General features: G+C 37.6%; 5 protein-coding genes and 1 pseudogene across 6 annotated transcripts; 3 read left to right on the top strand and 3 right to left on the bottom strand.

Moving 5' to 3' along the window:
* LOC125216816 (small ribosomal subunit protein uS7) lies at positions 1 to 1,789 on the top strand. 2 transcript variants are annotated; one of them, XM_048118588.2, is made up of 5 exons: positions 1 to 136; positions 216 to 335; positions 880 to 1,151; positions 1,310 to 1,513; positions 1,591 to 1,789. In XM_048118588.2, the coding sequence occupies exons 2-5, from the start codon at positions 231 to 233 to the stop codon at positions 1,643 to 1,645; spliced, it is 636 nt and encodes a 211-aa protein (XP_047974545.1). In that variant the 5' UTR covers positions 1 to 136; positions 216 to 230; the 3' UTR covers positions 1,646 to 1,789. The 2 variants fall into 2 exon arrangements, with proteins under 2 accessions (XP_047974545.1, XP_047974546.1); XM_048118589.2 differs by having other exon boundaries at positions 29 to 136; positions 225 to 335.
* A 176-nt stretch (positions 1,790 to 1,965) lies between these two features.
* On the bottom strand, positions 1,966 to 4,473 carry LOC125216814 (tubulin alpha-5 chain-like). Its single transcript, XM_048118587.2, has 5 exons — positions 4,232 to 4,473; positions 3,564 to 3,778; positions 3,265 to 3,464; positions 2,572 to 3,080; positions 1,966 to 2,474 (listed from the first exon to the last, which is right to left on the bottom strand). The coding sequence occupies exons 1-5, from the start codon at positions 4,342 to 4,344 to the stop codon at positions 2,162 to 2,164; spliced, it is 1,350 nt and encodes a 449-aa protein (XP_047974544.1). The 5' UTR covers positions 4,345 to 4,473; the 3' UTR covers positions 1,966 to 2,161.
* Positions 4,474 to 8,440: 3,967 nt separating this feature from the next.
* On the top strand, positions 8,441 to 9,496 carry LOC125214493 (uncharacterized). Its single transcript, XM_048115543.2, has 2 exons — positions 8,441 to 9,136; positions 9,208 to 9,496. Exons 1-2 carry the CDS (start codon positions 8,600 to 8,602, stop codon positions 9,304 to 9,306), a joined length of 636 nt encoding a protein of 211 aa, XP_047971500.1. The 5' UTR covers positions 8,441 to 8,599; the 3' UTR covers positions 9,307 to 9,496.
* A 513-nt stretch (positions 9,497 to 10,009) lies between these two features.
* Positions 10,010 to 12,863, bottom strand: LOC125214494 (non-canonical heme oxygenase HOZ, chloroplastic-like). The gene is made up of 8 exons (XM_089068526.1): positions 12,552 to 12,863; positions 12,421 to 12,486; positions 12,112 to 12,212; positions 11,973 to 12,038; positions 11,818 to 11,887; positions 11,618 to 11,685; positions 11,446 to 11,530; positions 10,010 to 11,194 (listed from the first exon to the last, which is right to left on the bottom strand). Exons 1-8 carry the CDS (start codon positions 12,795 to 12,797, stop codon positions 11,162 to 11,164), a joined length of 735 nt encoding a protein of 244 aa, XP_088924652.1. The 5' UTR covers positions 12,798 to 12,863; the 3' UTR covers positions 10,010 to 11,161.
* Positions 12,864 to 13,628: 765 nt separating this feature from the next.
* LOC125215143 (T-complex protein 1 subunit theta) lies at positions 13,629 to 17,684 on the top strand. Its single transcript, XM_048116467.2, has 13 exons — positions 13,629 to 13,884; positions 14,523 to 14,785; positions 14,866 to 15,012; positions 15,163 to 15,324; positions 15,421 to 15,498; positions 15,897 to 16,030; positions 16,172 to 16,244; positions 16,323 to 16,400; positions 16,478 to 16,600; positions 16,761 to 16,855; positions 16,945 to 17,154; positions 17,279 to 17,336; positions 17,411 to 17,684. Exons 1-13 carry the CDS (start codon positions 13,734 to 13,736, stop codon positions 17,474 to 17,476), a joined length of 1,638 nt encoding a protein of 545 aa, XP_047972424.1. The 5' UTR covers positions 13,629 to 13,733; the 3' UTR covers positions 17,477 to 17,684.
* Positions 17,685 to 20,051: 2,367 nt separating this feature from the next.
* Positions 20,052 to 20,649, bottom strand: LOC125210426 (glucan endo-1,3-beta-glucosidase 8 pseudogene; annotated as a pseudogene).
* Positions 20,650 to 21,519: the final 870 nt, after the last annotated feature.

Below are 21,519 nucleotides of genomic sequence, written 5' to 3'. Positions count from 1 at the left end.
AAAAACGGGCTAAAGAGCAATGGACAAAGTGGCCCAACCCAATAACTCCTCTTAAAACCTGCGATTAGGGTTTGCGTCCCTCTCTATTCAGCTCGGCGCTCTCTGCAGTATCCCAACGCCGTCGACATTCCTCAAGGTTTTACTCTTATCTCTCTTGCTTTCACTCTACTATTTCCATTCTTTTTGCTCAATTGTATCGATTTTGACGAGGCCAGGTGAATCAGGAAGATATGGCGGAAGCTATCATAGATGCTGTTGCTCCTCCTGTGATCGAGGAAGACAAGATTCACACCGGCGTTTTGCTCTTCAACCGTTGGAGCTATGACGAAGTCCAGGTCATTTTTCGTTTTACAACAATGTCCCTTGTCAATTCACTCCACTGCTTTTTTGCTTTATGCATCTATCATGCAAATTTGCTTTCGATTGTTTGACCTAAATTCCTTTCAATTATTATTAGGGTGCAACTAAATGTCATTCAGGAACCATAAGTTTTAGAATGAATTCTATCCCTAGATTATTTCTGATGTTATTATGAGTTCATTAAGGTGATGTTCGGTTTCTTAAAAAAATAGCACCAAGATATAATGTGAGATTATTTTAGTTGGAGGAGTTAGCTATGACTAATTATCCAATGATTATGACTAATTATCATGTGACTATCCATCTAGGATTAAGTTGTGGGATTCAATCAAACATGATACATATGTAATCATGAAATTTAATCCTGCCGACCGAACAGACCCTTTATTCTACTATTTTAGTCTGTTTGTGTGTCAATTATCCATTAAAAACCAGCTTCTGGTATGGACCCTTGCTCTACATGAAATTTCTTTCAATTATTGCTTGATTCATTTGCTTGTGCTCTTTTATCCCTTACAGATCAGTGATATCTCTGTGGAAGATTACATCACTGCCACTGCAGCCAAGCATCCCACCTTCATGCCTCACACAGCTGGAAGGTACCAAGCTAAGCGCTTCAGGAAGGCTCAGTGCCCCATTATTGAGAGACTTACCAACTCCCTCATGATGCACGGCCGTAACAACGGAAAGAAGCTCATGGCTGTTAGGATTATCAAGCATGCCATGGAGATCATCCATTTGTTGACTGACCTCAACCCAATCCAAGTCATTGTTGATGCAGTTATCAACAGGTTTGCCAATTTCCTGCTTGCACACATAACTTATAGATCAATTTGAAGCACTTTGATTTATGTCTTAACATGCCAATCTGGAAACTATATATTGTAACTGTGAAAATTATTTCACATTTTGTCTATATTGTTTTAGCTCACTCAAACCTTGTATGCAGTGGGCCTAGGGAAGATGCCACCCGTATTGGGTCAGCTGGAGTGGTTAGAAGACAGGCTGTTGATATCTCTCCACTGCGTCGAGTCAATCAGGCTATTTATCTGCTCACCACCGGAGCCCGTGAAAGTTCCTTCAGAAACGTCAAGACTATTGCCGAATGCCTTGCTGATGAACTAATCAATGCGGCCAAAGGTTCTTCAAACAGGTGAGCAACCCCCAATATCAATCTTAATCTAACCACTTTTTGATTCTAATCTAAGATGAATTTGTACGTATTGACAGCTACGCAATAAAGAAGAAGGATGAGATTGAGAGAGTTGCTAAGGCTAACCGTTAAGTGGAAGCAACAAGAAATCATTTTCTTAGAATACATGCCGAACCAGAATTTATTTTTCTTTATTGCTCATTTTTGTTGAGATATTAGAACTTATTTATGTGTTATTGCATATCATTCCTCAAGTATAATTTTGGTTCGTTTTAAGCTGTTAGCAAGCAGGAAATTTGATGCTGTTGGTTTGAGTTATCCTAAATCTTGACAACCTTAGACATTTTGTGGGTATAACTTGAGTTGAGATATAATAGAGGTTCCATAAAGAAAGCTGCAATATTGGCATAAGTAGCACGCAACATCGTGCTAAATTTATGACAGAAAATGCATTCACGCAATACCAAGATGCAATCAATAGCACACCAACAGTGTAGTTACACTTGCAACGAAACTGGGCAACATTTTTCCTCTTATCTCTACTTGAAAATGAATCACTGGAATTTGAAAGGAGTTGGCAAAGAACTGAAAAAAAAAACACACATTTGTGGATTGGGTTGGGTAAACGATTCGATCTATCCAGAGCTTTTAATACTCTTCTCCTTCCTCCTCCTCTTCCACATCTTCAGAAGCCACTTCCTCGTAGTCCTTTTCAAGGGCAGCAAGATCCTCACGTGCTTCTGAGAATTCACCTTCCTCCATACCTTCACCCACATACCAGTGCACAAATGCTCGCTTGGAATACATAAGATCGAATTTGTGGTTGATTCGGGAGAAAACTTCAGCTACAGCTGTGTTGTTGCTTATCATGCACACTGCGCGCTTCACCTGTGCAAGATCACCCCCTGGTACCACTGTCGGTGCCTGGTAATTGATGCCGCATTTGAAACCAGTTGGGCACCTGCAAACATCGAGCGTTGTTTCTTTACCCATTTTAGCAAAAACCCTTAAGTGCAACACAAATCATAATCATTTGGAAATTTAATCTAGGAAATTACCAGTCAACAAATTGAATTGTCCTCTTTGTTTTGATAGTAGCAACAGCAGCATTAACATCTTTTGGAACAACATCGCCACGATACATCAAGCAACATGCCATGTACTTCCCGTGTCGTGGATCACACTTTGCCATCATACTTGAAGGTTCAAATACTGCATTTGTGATCTCAGGAACAGATATCTGCTCATGGTAAGCTTTAGCTGCTGAAATTACTGGTGCATAAGAGGAAAGCATGAAATGAATACGAGGGTAAGGCACAAGATTGGTTTGAAACTCAGTGATGTCCACATTAATGGCTCCATCAAATCGCAGGGAAGTGGTCAAGGATGAGATAACTTGTGAGATCAAGCGGTTTAGGTTTGTATAAGATGGTCTATCAATGTCCAAGGATCTCCTGCAAATATCATATATAGCTTCATTGTCCAAAAGCACCACAACATCTGTATGTTCTAGCAGGGAGTGAGTGGACAAAACGCTGTTATAAGGCTCCACCACTGCAGTAGAAACCTGGAAGCACATGGATAATTATGTCAGTCCAATCTGTTGGGGTACAAACGCACCTGCATCAGCTTGTAATTAATTTCAATTAATGATAACCATCAAAGGAAAAAACAATTGCATGGGTGATCAATGATGCAAAATTCCAATCACAAACATTTTGGTAAATAAGTCAAGAATCAAGATGAATAACCTGGGGAGATGGGAATATACTAAAGCCAAGTTTTGATTTTTTGCCGTAATCTACAGACAAACGCTCAAGAAGCAGGGATCCCAGGCCAGAGCCAGTTCCACCACCAACAGCATTGAATACCAGAAAGCCCTGCAATCCAGTGCAGTTGTCTGCCAGCTTCCGGACTCGATCAAGGCATAGATCAATGATGTCTTTACCAACTGCAGTAATAGTGTTTTACAAAAAAGTATTTAACAAAAATAACAGCAGAGTTGGGCTTAAACAACACTAGATAAAAAATTCATGAAACAAAATGTTACCAGTGTAATGTCCTCTTGCAAAGTTATTTGCCGCATCCTCCTTTCCAGAAATTAGCTGCTCGGGGTGAAAGAGTTGCCTATACGTCCCAGTTCTAACTTCGTCGATAACAGTGGGTTCGAGATCAACAAAAATAGCACGAGGCACGTGCTTGCCATTACGCGTTTCACTGAAGAAGGTGTTGAAGGAATCGTTTGCAACTCCAACAGATGTGTCACTGCACGTTAAGAGCAACAATTTCATCACACATACAAGATTAAAAAAAAAACAGAGACAATCGCATTACACCAAAACAAAGTAGCAGTAGAATACACAGAATCACGAACAGGATAAAAAAACGAAGATCGCGCACAGCATCATACTCAAATAACGTCAACTTACCATTGATCACATTCATAACGCAATTGAAGACGTTATAGTTATAGACCTAAGCAAGCAGTAACAACAGCGTTCATGAAGGAAATTACCGCATACAAGCAAGTATTCAAGCCGAGACAAAAGCATGAGAAGCGAACTATCCGAAGTAAATTAAACAATTAATCCGATCATTCATCATTTATAAGGATGCAGAAAACAGAGATTTGAGGATCTAAGAATTCCGAAGCGGCAAAAATCATTGACTCGCAGCATGTAAAATAAAAAAAGTAGAGAGAAAAGTGAAATAAGAAACCTAGGCATCATTCCATCGGGCTGGATGCCGTGTTCGAGGCAATAAAGCTCCCAGCAAGAGTTTCCGACCTGAATTCCGGCTTGGCCGATGTGTATGCTTATGATCTCTCTCATCTCTCTCCGATAAGGATTCTCGGCTGGTGTGGATAACCTTTCGATTATGTGCGGAGAGGAGAGAGAGAATTCTGTTACAGTTGTGGAAATGGAGGAGAAATGAAATGCAGTCTACCTTGGTGGAGGGAGAGAGAGGGAAGGGGATTTTTGTCAAATGTGATGAAGAGAGGTGGGGACCACAGGTTTTAGTGGGCCCATACAGCTGGCCGTCCTGTGCTGTGCTGTTATCGTCTCGTCTACAACCGCACTATCGAATTTGGATATTTTCATAATTTTATTATTATTAATATTACTACTATTATTATTTGCAGGCTGGCCTGCCCGATTTAATTATTTATTATAAGAAATTGTATCAATTTTATGAACTAAAGATGGGCCGACAATAATAGATAGGTGAATTATTAGCGAATAAAAGTTAATATGTTGGCACTGTAAAATAAGTGTCGCTGTTGCATTTAATAAATATATAACAATTTTATACGTGAACAAAATAATGCAGGCTACCAAAAGGAATATATTCAAGTTTTCAGGCGATTACTATAATATAGTGTTTTATCATTTTTTAAATTAATATAATAAATTTGAAATATATAGTACTCCATAAATAAGGAGTATAAAAGGTATTGACATTATTTCAAATTGATTTTTAAAACATTGTAGGAGTATATAAATAATAGAGGAGTACTATAAAATATTCCATTTTTGATTTAATGTAACAATAATGAATAATGTACAAAACATTAAACTATAACGTGAATTAATAATGAAACTTTTTATAACAATTGATAGAAAATAAAATGCATAAATAAAGATTGGAATAGTCGATTCTGATATATCCAACTCTTTATATAAAATTCATTATACATTGATAAGGAAAGAAAATAATCTATTTATGACTTCATGACTTGAGTATCATTAATTGATCTAAATTGATTTCTTCATTTCTTAAATGGACTCTAAGTGTATTCTTGATCACACATATTTTCTCATTCCAATGTCGACGTTAAATAATAATACCTCTCTCGGCGCAAACGGTCATGCGAACACGGGTCACATGTTAGACGATACCTTTGCCCGAGATTGACGCAATCCTTCCCAACACGCGCCGCAGTGGAAGTTAGACCCACCCCCAGTTTGTACACCAACCACCAGCCAACACCAAATCCACGATGGATGGTTAGGGTTATGATAGGTTAGGTTAGGGCGTTGTTTAGTTGACCATGGGCTTGTCCCATGGCTTAGTCCGCACCTAGGCCTCGTGCTTTGGTGTGTGTGTTGGGCTTGTCTTTCGTGTAACACTTTTACTGCTTTCTTTATTAATGCTTTATTTACCCAAAAAAAAATACATAATAATTTTTGTGAATAATATAATTAGCTTGAGATTACTAATTTTGGTTTAAGAAACAATATTATTTTTGTAAATGAGATGGTATGAGTAATATGAGGTAATTAAAGTATCGGCACAAAATATTTTTTATTTCTTTCTATTGTTATAAAGAGTTTCAAGTTAGATATAAATAATACTCATTCAATTATGTTACAAGCGAGACGTTTATTATGAGAAAATAAAATAAAATAAAAAATTCAAAAGAGAATATAAGAAATCAGTGTAATTGTAGTATATTTTGATAAAATAAATAAATAAATAAATAAAACGACTCAATTTCGGTGCAACAAGGGAGTACAAAGAGTTTTGTTAAGTTCATTTTAAAATGTTTCGTCATCCATATTTTAATGTTGTCAATATTTACCCCCTGAGATACAAAACATGAAACACAAATTAAACTTCTTGTACGAATATAAAATAATGATAAAAATATTTTATAACAAAATACAATAATGATGTAACTTGTTATACTCCCCTAACATGTAATAATGATGAAAGTTTTTATACTCAACATGAACAAAGAGTTAACAACAGTTAAAAATAGATAACAAAATGTATTAAATAAAATGCAAATTAAACCTTTTATATTATTTCATTATTTGTATACTAGTACCAGCATGAAGCGATGAATAAATTTTAAATAACCCTAATATGGTTGGGCTCCTTATGATGATTTCCGCATAAAATGATTGGGCTCCTTTTAATCAATTTCCCACTGTATTACTAGTGGCCCAATTTATCGTTATACTCTAGTTACTTAGTAACTCACTTCTAGTATTTAGTTAGTCAGCTATCAAATAAATTAAACACACTTAACTTCTTAAAATGGCAACCAATAAATTGTGTTTCTTTGCCTAAATTATATGGCTGCATTCCAGTTGGGCAACCAATGGACCAAGTTATATAACTTGTTGGTGCATAAAAAAATGTACTGCTGCTACATTTCTTTGTCAAAAAAAATAAAATTTACTTTCTCATTTTTATTCGTCCACCAAAATTAGACTTATATTAAAAACATTTTTACCTTATTATTCTTTTATTATCTCTCTTAACTCATAAGACTATTTTTTCCTGACGAGTATATATATTCGTTACTCCTTATTTAAGATTTCAAAGAAGACCACTCCGTGGAATAAATACAACACAAATATTTGTAATTGATTAAATGTATATATAACAATCAATTTACGAGAGAGAAAAAGAAATAGATATTGGAGAAGTCTATTTTTCTATACCATCATAAACAGTAGATCGATTTTTTATTCATTTATTTATAAATATTAAAGTTAGAGGTGAATAGAAGTTTGGAGAGTGTAGCTGTACACGTAACACGGTGAGCGTGGTTAGGTTACGTAGATTTGGCGTGGTCCATCACACTATTTAATCGCACCACGTCCGCCACTTTGCAACCCCTCATTTTCTATACTCATTTTTTCAATCTCAATAACCATCCATACCAATCAATTAATGTTATACTATTAATTTCTCATAATCTTACCTCAATACAAGAAAGTTCATCTTATTTTATAGTCAAATTCAATTAGTATAACATAAATTAAATATTCAATTAAATCGAATGAATTAACGAAACATCTCAAATTGGAAAATATAGTACAGTACTACTATTATTAAAGGCGTGGGAGAATACAAACCCAAAATATATTCTTCATGGAACATAACACTGTCGGTTAAGAAAGAGAATGGATAGATCCCAAATTGGATTTAATGTATAATTGCACATCAAAAGAATCAAGTTGGAAGACGTCATAAATAAAGAAAATGGAAAGATGGAGAAAAATGTTTGTAAATATAGTGGTGTTGCTTGGATGCCAGATTCAAACATATTTACTTTAGTTTGGGTTTGGCTAATAATGTTGGATTCTTCATAGCATCTATCTCTATCTCTTTCTATCTCAACATGTCATTATCTTCTATCCCCACCTTCTTCGGAGCATAATTCATGAGCTGTTCTAGATTTAAAAAAAATGAGAATCTTCACTTTTTCTCAACAATACCTAGCATGCTTGATTCTACAATACATAACTTTCTTTTACTATTAATATAACTATCTTAACATCATGTGTACTTTCAATAAGAATGTTCTAGAAAGAGATTAGTAGTGTAAAAATACATGTTGGAATTAATTGATGTTGGTTAATGGTTAGTATACTACACTAACCTAATGGGGATGGGAAGTGATCAATTGCTAACTTTCTTAAGTTGCTAACTTGCTAATTCATCAATGCAATGTATTAAAAATGTCAACACGATGACATTAAAATGTCAACACATAATTTTGTTGAACTTCAATATAATATATTGATATTATGTGTTGACATTTTGATGTCACTGTGTTGACATTTTTAATACACTGTATTGATGAGTTAGCAGAGTTAGCAATTTAAATAGTTAGCAATATAACACACTCCTACTCTAATAGCAAAATCCCCTACTCTAATAGCAAAATAGGTGAAGTTGAAGTTAGTTTAATTAAAATGAGTTATGCATTGATGATATATCGATATGTATGAACGACCTTCACATCAAACCTATCGCAAATAACAAATTATTATTATATTCGAAAGAAAAAAAATGGAAATATCTAGAGAAGAAGAGTAAGCTGGAGGGTAATTGGGGGTGGGTGGGTCCCATGCAACATCTACGTCTCCAATATTTTGGAAAAATATATGAAAAATAAAATGAAAATTCCACGATTCATCTCTCCAACTGCAAATAGACGAATTAGCTCTCTCACTCTCGTAGTCGTAGTAGCAATTAGCAAACCAAAATCGAATTCCCCCACCGCACTCAACTACTAAATCAAAATCAATTCAATTCTGTTCTGTTTTGTTCTAGCAGTTGAATTTGATGGATGTTGAAGATGAATGGGAGCTTCTCCCCGACTCCGACGACGGCTACCTCGAGATCAGTCACGACGCCGACAAGCAGATTTACACCCGCAACCCTTCCGGCGCCGCGGTTCTCCACATGAACTACTTCATCTGCCCTCCGCCGCTTCAATTTGTCGAAACTACTGCCAATCATCCCCTTCTCCACGATCCTGATCGCGATCAGCCGATTCATATCAGTATCGAACCCGATCAGGACCCGATCTCGCAGGTTTTCTTCAAAAAAATGAAGGAGCCTGAATTTGTCGACATGAAAGTGGAATCGCCGAAGCCGAGCAGATTCGAAGCGAAGGAAGATCCTTGCAAATTCGATGCGGAAATGGCGATCCAGGATGAGAAGGACGAAGGCGCCAACGCGTGGAAGCGGGGCTTGAGCGGGATCGGGGCTATCTGCTCGTTTGGAGTGGCGGCGGCAACTTTCTGCATCATCGTCTTCAGCAACAAACATCCACACCGCAATCACAAGCTCCATTTCCGGATTTACACAGACGACAAGGTTAGGATGCGCGGATTAAATTAATTTTTTGCAATTTTTTCGACTGTTTATCACTCCGTCGGTTGTTGCAGAGAAGAATGAAGGTGAAAGGGGCGATTGCGGCGGTGAGTGGAGTTCCGATAAGCAGAGCACGGATCACTGTGGGTGGCTACTATGATGCAGCTATTTGATCAGGAAAGGGAATCAATCGATGTTTGATAAATAAACGGTGCCCTGTTTGTTCATCATTATCGTGTTAAATTCGGTATGTCAACTACTGTTTTTAATTATTTATTATTATTGTGATTGTACAAGATAATGGAGTATTTAACAATTTTAATTTGCCGTAATATAATGGAGTTAGATACTATTGCTAGGTAATTTGCGTTGGCATTATTTATCAACATCTCCATTTAGCAAGTTAGCATTTTTTTTGTAGTATTTGTTTAAATCCAAATATTTTTACACTGTTTTTGATTTTATAAATTACATTAAAATATTGGATGTAATATTAGTTTTTTGTATTAATAAAAAGAATAGAATGAAATTTCATTTGTGTTAATTTTGAAATTTTAAATATCTAAATACAAATATAAAGAATTGGATTAAAGTCGTAAACCAGGTGATGACAATGTAACATTCCTCGTGACATGGATAGTGAATACAAAACAAATAATTTAATGGGCAAGACCAAGAACGGTGGTGAAGTAATTAGGGATAAATAAAATATTAGTAGTATGGTATAGACAAGCTACAAATCATTTTTAATTTATCAAATTCGTCATTTGTGGGAAATTGTTACCCCATATAAGTTCATGGTTTTTTCCAACTACAAAGTTTGTGAAAAAAAAAAAAAATCATATTCGGGATAATTGCACCGATGACCCAAACCCATAATTAAATAATCAATGACAATTGGATTTGCATATATATAAATGAGGTACGAAAGAGACGCATAGAGAGAATTCACATTTTTGTGACTAAATTCAAATTTAAATCCTCATCCACCCAAACAAAACATACTCTTCTAGTTACTAAAGTAAATCACTACTAATGCTATGAAACATGAAGAAATTAAGTTTGATCAAAATAGCATTCCAAAGGCCGCTGCAGCACAGGAAGCCAGCGCAGCCGGTAGCAAAGGGGTAGCCACGGCCGAGGGTCCCGGTGCTGGAGCCATTGCCTCAGTCGACACTGCCACGTTTTGGAACAATGCGGCCACCACCACAGCTGCCAACACAGCGACCTTCATCTTCAATGCCATCTTGATTATTCTTAACTCTTTTTTTTGGTGTTTATCTGATTTCTGCTGATAAGTGTATGCAAGCAAGTAGGGTGTATATATATCCAAAGAGTGGTCGAATATGTTAAAACTTAAAACTGAATGGAGAAAAATAGGAGCTGCCATACACTTGTCGCCGATTCCTTCGCCTCACACCAGCCAAAATTGAAGTGGCCAATATAGTTTTTTACACTTATTCAAACGTTAATTTCTCGCTTTCAACTAGCTTATTTATGTGATCTAAACTATTTCTAACTTTTTTTTTACTTTAGCTATATTTACCCATACAAATCATGAAAAAAACTAATGTATTTGTCATTTACACGCACCAAATCCTAACAGGCCTCCTAAATCCAATGATTGTACTTGTTTTATTGCTAATTTACTTGACCAAGATGGTACGGGAGTGTTTAAAAAAATTGTGAAATTTATTAATAAGCATGAAGATCATGCAGCGGGAGAGTGAGTGTTAGCAGTTTTGGCAGCTTCAATCATTTCTACAAACATTAACACACTATTATATGACATAATAAATGAAACTGGAGATGAGTGTTAGCTTCCAAATTTACTCATCATCTCAATTATCTCCATATCCACAATGTAAGTGAAATATGAGTGCTCACGTTCTATCTGTAGCACGCCTCGTGAAAGGAATTCGGAGCTTGAAAATGCTGCCTTGACAACCAGCCTTCACAGGAGAGATTAGTACATTCAGAGTGAAAGCCAAAAGGTATAGAGAACAAATTAGTGACCAAATACAACCTTCACGCTATGTCCAACATGTCTGCGAATTCCACCTGAAAAATGAACTAGTTTCTATGTTACAGATTCTCAGGATCTCAAACATGTGTTGATGGCATTCATAAGTACATGTCACCAACCGAAGTTCGCAGACCAGTTTGTAATTCAGGGAGAAACAACAGGAGACAACTCAAAAGATAATTAAACCTTAATGAATCCTAATAAATCATAACACATGCATAATACAGTTGCACCAACAACTTCAGAACTATCAAATGCAGAAGCAGCATAGCCGATAAAGTAACACCTGTACGGAGGTATAGTGCTGGACTATCAGCTTTGTCTCATCTGCATGATCTTTATTCATGTGGGACTGCAACAAATATATGAATCTAGCAGCATTCACAGAAGATCGAGATCCCAGCCAAAAAATGACTTACAGTATTAAAGTGTGCTACTGTAGATATGGTTGGTCATACCGTTGTAGGCTTTGAGAATTGATATACAGGATCCACTTTTGCTCTTCTGAATTCCTCCTTGCTGAATTCTGCAAGTACTCACATAGCAGAATTCCACCAATCAACAATAATAAATCAGGTGAATTCTAACACAAAAACAATCTTGTATGAAAAGCTCAAAATTGTTCTCTTCAAGTATAGCTGAGTAGCAACACAAAAACCTCCTGATCCTGTTGCAACACCCGACACATATCTAACAACTTGAAGAAATTGGAAGTCACCAAAGTCGACCTTCATAAAAAAATTGTTAACAATATTTAACAGAATATCACATTAATGTGAATTTCATGTAAAACGCTTCATGAGCCAGCCTTACCCAGAAAGCCTCAGGATGTCTAGCCAAATATGCACTACGGATAGCTTCCTTTTCAGTTTCAGCAACCTGTATTGATCACGTAAGTCCACAGTCAGGCAAATAATTGCACGAATAGTATAAACTCGAAACTATGGCAGACGTGATGCTTTTCGTACAGCCGTGCACTACAATAACTAGGTCGTTCCTATCCTCAGGATCTTTCGACACAAGCAACGAGCACTGGGGACTTGCTAAAAGCTCCTGCATAGGTTAGCAATGTCTTTATAAGGAACCTTGCCAATATTCACACAAGTCATATTTTGGCAGAGATAGAAAATTCTGATCAGGTGAAAGAGAATCACAGCTCTAATAACAATCAAATTATAAGTTGCAGTTTTTTCCTAACAACCAAAACAACAATTAGGGGATTTGATCCATCAACACAGAGAGAGAGAGTGAAAAATTGAACCTGGTGAGCTTGGATGAGTTGGAAGACATTAGGTTGGGGATTGACATCGGCAGTAGTGGAAGCACTCTGTCACATAGAATAGAGAATAGATAAAAACTCATAATCGGAAAAAATAGGGAAAGGCTCGGTACCTGATTGATATTTGAATGGGGAGAGCTGAGAGGATAATTGTCGCCATTATTGTGCTTGTTGATATTCAGACCAACTGAGCGCGGAGAAGAGGAAGAAGAAGAAAAAGAAAAGGAAGGAGTGAAACGCTGGATAAAGCGATTCGGCATAGACGAAGCACCACTGTTCATCTTTCTTCCTCCCCCCGCCTTATTACAAAATATAAATCGTCGTCTCATACTCATACTTTTTTCTCTCTTCCGAATCATGACATCAGCAGTAACTAATTTCTTACTGGACGGAGTACAAAGAAATGGGAAAATTTTACTAGTGGAGTAGGAGTAGTATTTTTTTGTTAGATAATAAAAGCAAAATAGGAGTATGTTTAAATTCGTAAAATATCCATTTCAATCAATTTATTGGCGTTGAATATTGGCAAATTTGAAAGATTGCGAAGTAGTTTTATTTTTAAAGAGAATGGATAAGCTCGGTGGGACTTTGTCCAAGTAATTATAAGAGTGTATCAGTTGATGGTATAGGTGATATGCCCATCTATTGGGATGCTTCTTTGGGAGGATAATGCATGACCCAATATCTATGATTACATATAGCAAACACCGTGAATTTTCGGAAGTTAAATGTGAAAAGTGATATTTTTACAAGCTAATGTTTTTTTATCCATATTGAATCAAAGAATTTGTAATTTACCCACAACCACACTACATTAAATATAATATTAAAAAATTATGTGTCATTTTTTTAGAATACAAATACTTGAATTGTTTAAAATTTACTAGTACTATATTTTAATAATATATTTAATGTATTGTTCTATCCCATAACATTCAATTTTTCCGGATTAAGACCAAAAGTCCTTTAGGGTTTAAACTTTAAAGTGTGACCTCTAGATCATCACAGTTATGAAAATTGTACTATAACCCATTGAATTTTTTGTTTTTAGTTATAAGACTAATTTTCATGAACATAACAAATCACAAAGATGAAACTGTTAAATCTATTAGGCTTAACAGTGTAATATTTGGTAAAGCCTAGTAGGTTCGGCCCATGTTATATAAAGGGGAAATAAAGAGAGAAAAAAAATAAAACATTCATATTCTTCATCTCATCTAGGGTTGCTTTACTGCTCTACTATTCTGAGTGTGAGATCGAGCTACTACATTTCATTTTTCAAATTTCAACCAAAAATGGTAGGTTTCTCGATGCAGCCCTATGGCATACAGTCCATGCTCAAGGAGGGCCATCGCCATCTCTCCGGCCTCGACGAAGCCGTCATTAAGAACATCGACGCTTGCAAGCAGCTTGCCGTCATCACTCGCACCTCCCTCGGCCCCAATGGTATCTCTTATCTCTCAAATCACTCTCTATTTCTTCACTATATTGCTCACCGTTGATTTGTGTGAAATAATGAAGCTTCTCCTATTTCAATTTGTATTACCTCATTCACTTGTGTGCTTGCACTAGCCTGAGCTTCTCTTATTTGAATTTAAACCCTAAATCATACCTTTTAGACATTTACTTAGTGTCTCTTGTAAGCAACTACGCCTTATTTATCCCTTTTGGACAAGTGCTGATTACTGCGAGCTTCGTTTAGAAAAACTAGCAACAACTAGATTTCTAATTCTGAGGATAAAATTAGGTGTTTTAAGCTTTTCATGTTTTTATGAGTTCAAGTGTCACCAACACTAGCTTAACATTTGGTCCTGTTTAAGACTTGGTTACGACCTGATACTGATCTTGTATCTGTTTCCCCGGAGAAACTTTGTCAAATATACAATCTATTGTGAATTCACTGGTGAAACTACGATGAACAGGGACTATAATGTTTCTTTAATTAACATTTCTATTACTTCCAATTGTAGATCTAATCCAAATCTTTTATTTATAATATTAGGACAGCTCTTAAACTCATGAGTCTTTCTGATATTTGAAGTCATCATCCATTTTCTACTAATGCATATCCTATTTCGGTTAAGGTATGAATAAGATGGTTATCAATCATTTGGATAAGCTTTTTGTCACAAATGATGCTGCAACAATTGTAAATGAGCTGGAGGTTCAGCATCCTGCAGCAAAGCTTTTGGTTTTAGCTGGGAAAGCACAGCAAGAAGAAATTGGGGATGGAGCCAATTTGACTGTTTCTTTTGCTGGGGAGCTTCTCCAAAATGCTGAAGAACTTATTAGGATGGGACTGCATCCAAGTGAGATCATTGTCGGATACACAAAGGCAATTAATAAGGTGTGACATTGCCGATCTCTTTTCACTGACCGTGAAGAGTTTTTTGTGGCTTTTGAGTTGATGCTATTGTGTTTTTTCAGACCATTGAAGTACTTGAGGAAATGGTTGAAAAAGGTTCTGAAAATATGAATGTGAGAGACAAAGATGAAGTAATTACACGGATGAGATCCTCAGTAGCAAGCAAACAATTCGGACAAGAAGAGAAGTTATGCTCTCTCATTGCTGAGGTAAATAAATCTGAGGTTTCTACAGTTTCATGCAATGATATAGTAAAGTTTCAAAGTATTTCTTAACCAAGAAGAGCTTTCCTTGAAGTCTAGTATGCAATTTTAAGTCTTAACTTTTAACTTCTCTTCATGGAAACCCTTTTGCTTTAGGCTTGTATACAAGTTTGCCCCAAGAACCCTGCAAATTTCAATGTGGATAATGTACGAGTTGCAAAGCTATTGGGTGGAGGTTTGAATAATTCTCTAGTAGTCAGGGGCTTGGTGTTGAAAAGTGATGCAGTGGGAACTATAAAGAGATTGGAAAATGCCAAGGTATCTGTTGTATACAAGTCTGATTTGTTTAGAGTTTTCTGGATTTCATTGCATCACCCACCCACATTAAAATGATCCATTGCAATCACTTGTTAGGTTGCAGTTTTTGTTGGGGGTGTTGATACAACTGCAACTGAAACAAAAGGAACTGTTCTTATTCATAGCGCTGACCAGGTATCCCTCAAGAACTTCTCTCTCCGGTCAATTTTATGAGGAATTCGCTCAACGCATGCACTTTTGCCTTGTAAATTGTTTTTGATACTTGTTGATTATGTGATATATACCCTGAGTAGTTTCCTGCACTATGTATTGGCCATCTTAGCGTGAAACTGAGAACCAAGCATCAGTTTCCTTTCAACTTTTTCCTTATTTATTCATTGGTCTTAATCACTGACATTCACCTTCTATAAGGTTTTGAATAAATTCTTACTAACAGTTTCTAACTTTATCTCCATATTGACATCTGCTTTCATGGTACCAAACTTCTGAAGTCTTATTGCATGAAGAGCATAATTGTTCTACTTACAGTTGATGCATATCTATAATTTATCACATGGTTAAATGTGTTGCAGCTTGAGAATTATGCAAAAACTGAAGAAGCTAAGGTTGAGGAGCTTATCAAAGCAGTTGCAGATTCAGGTGCAAAGGTCATTGTTAGTGGAGCAGCTGTTGGGGAAATGGCATTGCATTTTTGTGAGCGCTATAAGTAAAGCCTCAATCCTTCTCAGTAAACTGTTTCTTGCTGGTGTTTTGTCCACCTTACATATTGTCATTAATGATCTTTTATACCTTCTTTTTGTTGGATTATTGGCATATGTTACTGAATGCACAAAACATGGTTTTGTAGGCTCATGGTGTTAAAGATCAGCTCTAAATTTGAACTACGGCGGTTTTGCCGCACCACTGGTGCAGTTGCTCTTGTAAGCATTGCTGATATAAGACAACATTGTGCATGCTCTTTTTGGTGGTTCTGACATTCTGTGTTTCTACATGGGCAGTTAAAGCTAAGTCAGCCAAATCCAGATGATCTTGGATATGTTGATTCTGTTTCAGTGGAGGAGATTGGCGGGGCAAGAGTATGTGAACTAGATTGCGACCCTCTTACTTTTAACCCCCAGTTCTGTTTACTCACTCTCTCTATACTGTCTTATAGGTTACAGTTGTAAAAAATGAGCAAGGAGGAAATTCTGTTTCCACTGTTGTACTGCGAGGGAGCACTGATAGCATATTGGATGATCTAGAAAGAGCGGTCGATGATGGCGTGAATTCATACAAGGTACTTTTCATACAAAAGTCTTGGGGTTTTACCAATTGGTCGTCTTTTCTTTTATTCTGCCATCAGAGAATGGGAAATTGTCATTTTATTGTATTTTAGTTCCAATGCATATTATGTTGATCAAAATATCTCAACATAGTTTTATGCTATTATCCACCAGGCTATGTGCAGGGATAGTCGAACAGTACCTGGAGCAGCAGCTACTGAGATTGAATTAGCTAAAAGACTGAAAGAATTTTCTCTAAAAGAAACAGGGTATTTTTCTAATTAGATTCTCAGTTAATGTTTTTGCTAAAATGTAAATTCTCTGGGAATTTGTTTAACATGAAGCCATTTCCATTCAGGTTGGATCAGTATGCAATAGCAAAATTTGCTGAAAGTTTTGAAATGATCCCCAAGACACTGGCTGAAAATGCTGGTCTCAATGCTATTGAAATCATATCATCTTTGTATGCTGAGCATGCATCTGGTAACACCAAAGTGGGCATTGATTTGGAGGAAGGTGCCTGCAAGGATGTGTCTACCATGAAAATATGGGATCTCTACATCACCAAGTAAGCTACTTTTTCTAAGAGTAAAGTAATGTCAACATTTTGGTTATGGCTCTTAGTTTTCTTCTGTAATATCCCTTATCAAAACATACTATTGTGTAAGAAATTAAATTATGTCTTTGTGCAGGTTCTTTGCTCTAAAGTACGCCGCAGATGCTGCTTGTACTGTCCTGCGTGTGGATCAGGTAATACACAGTCCGTAAATATTTCTTTATTTTGTAAGGTGTCAACATGTTAAGTGTTAAGTTTTTTTTTCCAGATCATTATGGCAAAACCGGCCGGTGGTCCAAGGCCGCCTGCTCAAGGAGCTATGGATGAAGATTAAGTTGGTGGTGGCAATATATATAGTTGGTCGATGTAATTCTGTATTGCAGACTGACGCATTTTAGAAATATTGTTACCCGTGAGATGTTTATTTGTGTTTGTCCCTCCATTTTTGCTTGGATGGGGAAAGTTTTGAAGAATCTCAAACTTGCCATATATTTATCCTGTGCTCTGATGAATCATGGTATGCAGTCTGCTTTGTGAGATCATTATTTTTTTAACAGTATTTATCTTGGAGAAATGCTGGAAACACTTTATCACTATTAATTGGAAAGATCATTATTTTGTATACTATTAGATGTAGAGACCAGGTACAAACTTCGCAAATTCCGCTGGTTTCTAATTGAAACGTAAATTTTTACAAAAAAGTAAATCTAAACTTCATATAAACAATATGATCATTTAATAACAAAAGCTCTGTGGGAAGTAGTGAAGATGAAGTTTTCTATGGTCCCTTGTCATTTGATTAGTTTTCTATTAAATCAGCCTATGAGGAGTTGGTGATGGACATAGACCGCCAAATTTTGTAACATGGTGGCGAATTTGGAAATGGTATGGTTCACAACAAAGCTATTTTTCTGGCTTTTTTTGAATTTTTATTAATGATTTTTGAATTTTTATTAATGAAGACAGGGCCAAAAGGCAACTTTCTTCGACAAGTTCTTGTTGCATAGTCTGGTCCGGTGAGGCATGGCGGAGTAGATGATTTCTTTGACAAGTCATTGAGATTGACTGATTAGTTGATTCAGAATATCATCTCGAAAATGTAATGGACAATAGACTTAAGCAGTGTACTTTATTTGGCGTCGGATGTCGGAAGAAATTATGTGATTTTGTTTTCAAAGAGGAAAGAGTAAGACCGGAAGTGATTATGAAACAAATTATCAATATGGCTCCGTTTATAGGGGAGACCCCTTGGTAGGTATAAGCATGGGAGTCTGGCAATCGCCTTTGTTAATTGGCTGGCGACCTCTATCGAGTAATACTCTAAACATGAATACAGATTCTGCCTCTCTAGGAGGGGACTTGGGACGAACTTTTGGGGGAGGTTTATTTCGTGATTAGCTTGGAGCATGGAGGTTTGGTTTTGTTGTCATCAATATTGGAATCTGTTCCATTTTTATTCTGAGGATTACAGTTAGCAAAGGCTCGAGGAATTCAGAAGCTAGAAGTAAAGTGTGACAGCTTGTTGGAGTTGCTATGATTCTAGGACGTTTTGATATTCCTGTTAACTACCGCTCCATAGTGCACAAGGTGCGAGACTTACTCCAGAATTTCAAGTCTGTTGTGGTTTGTCATGTGCATATAGAAGTTAATTTTGAACCTGAATTTTCGTCGCATTTTGCGTATAGCATTCTTAGAAGAGTTCATGTTTTAGAAACTCTTACGGTGGGTCTAAGACTCTAAGTAGTTAGTTAATTGCTTCATGATAGATTATGTGTTTCGTTAGTTTCTCTCTTCGAGCGCTTCTACAGTTTCATACCAAAAACAAAATCAACAAAATCTTTGTACTAACAAAAAAGTACAAACTGAAACTCGTATAGAACATTGATCAGAGATTTACACAATCACGAGATAAATGAAAAATTATTATTGATTTTAATAAAAAAAATTAACTAGCAATCAACAATTTAAAATCTACTGCATGCATAGCAACTTCTGTACTACAAAATAATCTAAGAATTTGTGATTTTATTCAAAATTGATCAATTTGTCATTGATTCTATTTAGAGTAGGAAACAAGTATATAAACATACCATCAAGTAAGCCCAATTTCTCCCTAATTTTGCCCCTGTTTTCCTAATTCCCCTGTTTTCAGATATGTTGCAGTTGGAAATGAGCTCTTCGTCACATCCTACAACAACTCATTTCTCAACACAACATTCTCAGCTCTAGCAAACACTCAGAATGCTTTGAACGAAGCTGGCCTCGGCGACTCCATCAAAGCTACAGTCCCATTGAATGCTGACGTGTACGGCCCCCCTAAAACCAACCCGGTTCCCTCCGCCAAGAGGTTCCGGCCGGATATCCTCCTCAAATGAACCAAATCGTCCAGTTCCTAGCCAAGAACAAGGCCCCTTTCACCATCAACGTCTATCCTTTCCTGAGCCTCTACGCCAACGAGCACTTCCCCGTCGATTACGCCAACATCTTGTAGAAGATGATGTCGTCGCTATTTGAATCATGAAATTGCAGTTGCCCTGAGATATGTTGTTATCCCCCAATGGGGAACTTAGGTTCTACAAAGGACTCCTCCCGAGACTTGCATCCAACAAAGGAACCCCTTCTTCGCCCTGGTTACATTGAAGTGTACTTGTTCGGCCTTATAGACGAGGACATCAAGAGCATCGCTCCTGGTAGCTTTGAGCGCCATTGGGGGATTTTCAAGTATGATGGACAACCTATGTTCTCCATTGGGGGATAACAACATATCTCAGGGCAACTGCAATTTCATGATTCCAATAGCGACGACATCATCTTCCACAAGATGTTGGCATAATCGACGAGGAAGTGCTCGTTGGCGTAGAGGCTCAGGAAAGGGTAGATGTTGATGGTGAAAGGGGCCTTGTTCTTGGCTAGGAACTGGAGATTTGGGTCATTTGAGGGAGGATATCCGGCCGGAACCTCTTGGCGGAGGGAACCGGGTTGGTTTTAGGGGAGCCGTACACGTCAGCATTCAATGGGACTGTAGCTTTGATGGAGTCGCCGAGGCCAGCTTCGTTCAAAGCATTCTGAGTGTTTGCTAGAGCTGAGAATGTTGTGTTGAGAAATGAGTTGTTGTAGGATGTGAGGAAGAGCTCATTTCCAACTGCAACGTACCTGTATTATTTGGGGCAACAGGGGAAGAATTAGGGCTAAATTGAGGGAGAAAATGGGGTAAAATGCGAGTTCTTTCTTGATGGTGACGCCGCTGTCAAAATTGTAGCGGGAGACGTTGTGGCGGACGAAGCCCTTGGCGTGGGCGTAGGAGTTCATGGCAGAGAGCTGGTTGTTGGGGATGGCGATCATGACCTCGATGCCGGAGCTGGCGAGGGCGCTCATGGTGGATTGATCGGCGTCGAAGAGCTTCACCATGTTGATGCCGTTGTCTTTGAGAAGCTGCACCACCGTCTTCGGCGGCAGCTTGTGGTTGGCCATGGTGCCCCAGTTCACCCCCAGCCCCTCAATCCCCATTACCAGAAGCAAACACCACCACCCTGTTATTACAAGTATTGATCTTGACATTGTTACCTCAAACTAAAGCTGAAAAGGAAGAGTTTGTGGGAACGTAAGCTGTTTCTCTGTGAAGAAGGTGAAGTAGTGGAGAGATTATTTTGGGGGGATGTGTTTGATGTTTCAGCAGAGTCTTTCTTATAGGCAACAGGTAACAGAGGAAGGAAAGTTTAGCATTAATTCGACAAAGCCTTTTCATAACGCAACCAAACATTTTGATGAAACTATGACTAATTATGTTGGTTGGTAACTAATAAGAACAAGGAAGAAATGTTTAGCTAAGAGCATCTCCAATGGCAGATTTCCCGTCGCCCTTTGGATAGACTTCGGGGAAGTCCGCACGGAAAGGGCGCCATTACAGCAAGAAGGGGAGGACGTGGATGTCTAGTGAGGACATCGGAAGTCCGTGGGCATCGTGGGAAGGTCAGGCGGACGGGCGGACGGAGTCCGCCATTGTGGCGAGATGCGGACGTCCGCCTTTTTTAATTTTTTTTTTAAAAACTCTATATATGGCTCGTTGAACTTCATTTCATTCGCACCACTTGTGTTAACAAGTTTTTCTCTCTAAATCTAAATTTCATTTCTGTTGAAGTAAATGGAGAACGATGGGAACTCTCCCGCCACGAGCGAGTCACATACGACGACTTTCCCCGTCGGAGGTGAGGGAAACGTGAGCGGGAATGCGGGCATGGTTCCCCAAATGGCGAGGATGGTTCCCCAGATGGCGGGGATGCATCCCCAAATGTCCCGTACTACAATATGTATGGGTGAGATGAGTGGTATGGGTGGTATGATGCCGGGAATGATGCTCGGGGCAACGGGGATGGGGGT

The sequence above is a fragment of the Salvia hispanica genome, chromosome 3 (assembly GCF_029641045.1).
Source record: "Salvia hispanica isolate PSC_SH4W2 chromosome 3, Shi_PSC_v1, whole genome shotgun sequence".
NCBI classification, from domain to species: domain Eukaryota; kingdom Viridiplantae; phylum Streptophyta; class Magnoliopsida; order Lamiales; family Lamiaceae; genus Salvia; species Salvia hispanica.
Note: the sequence above shows the minus strand (reverse complement) of the source record. Positions and strands in the feature narration are given on the sequence as shown.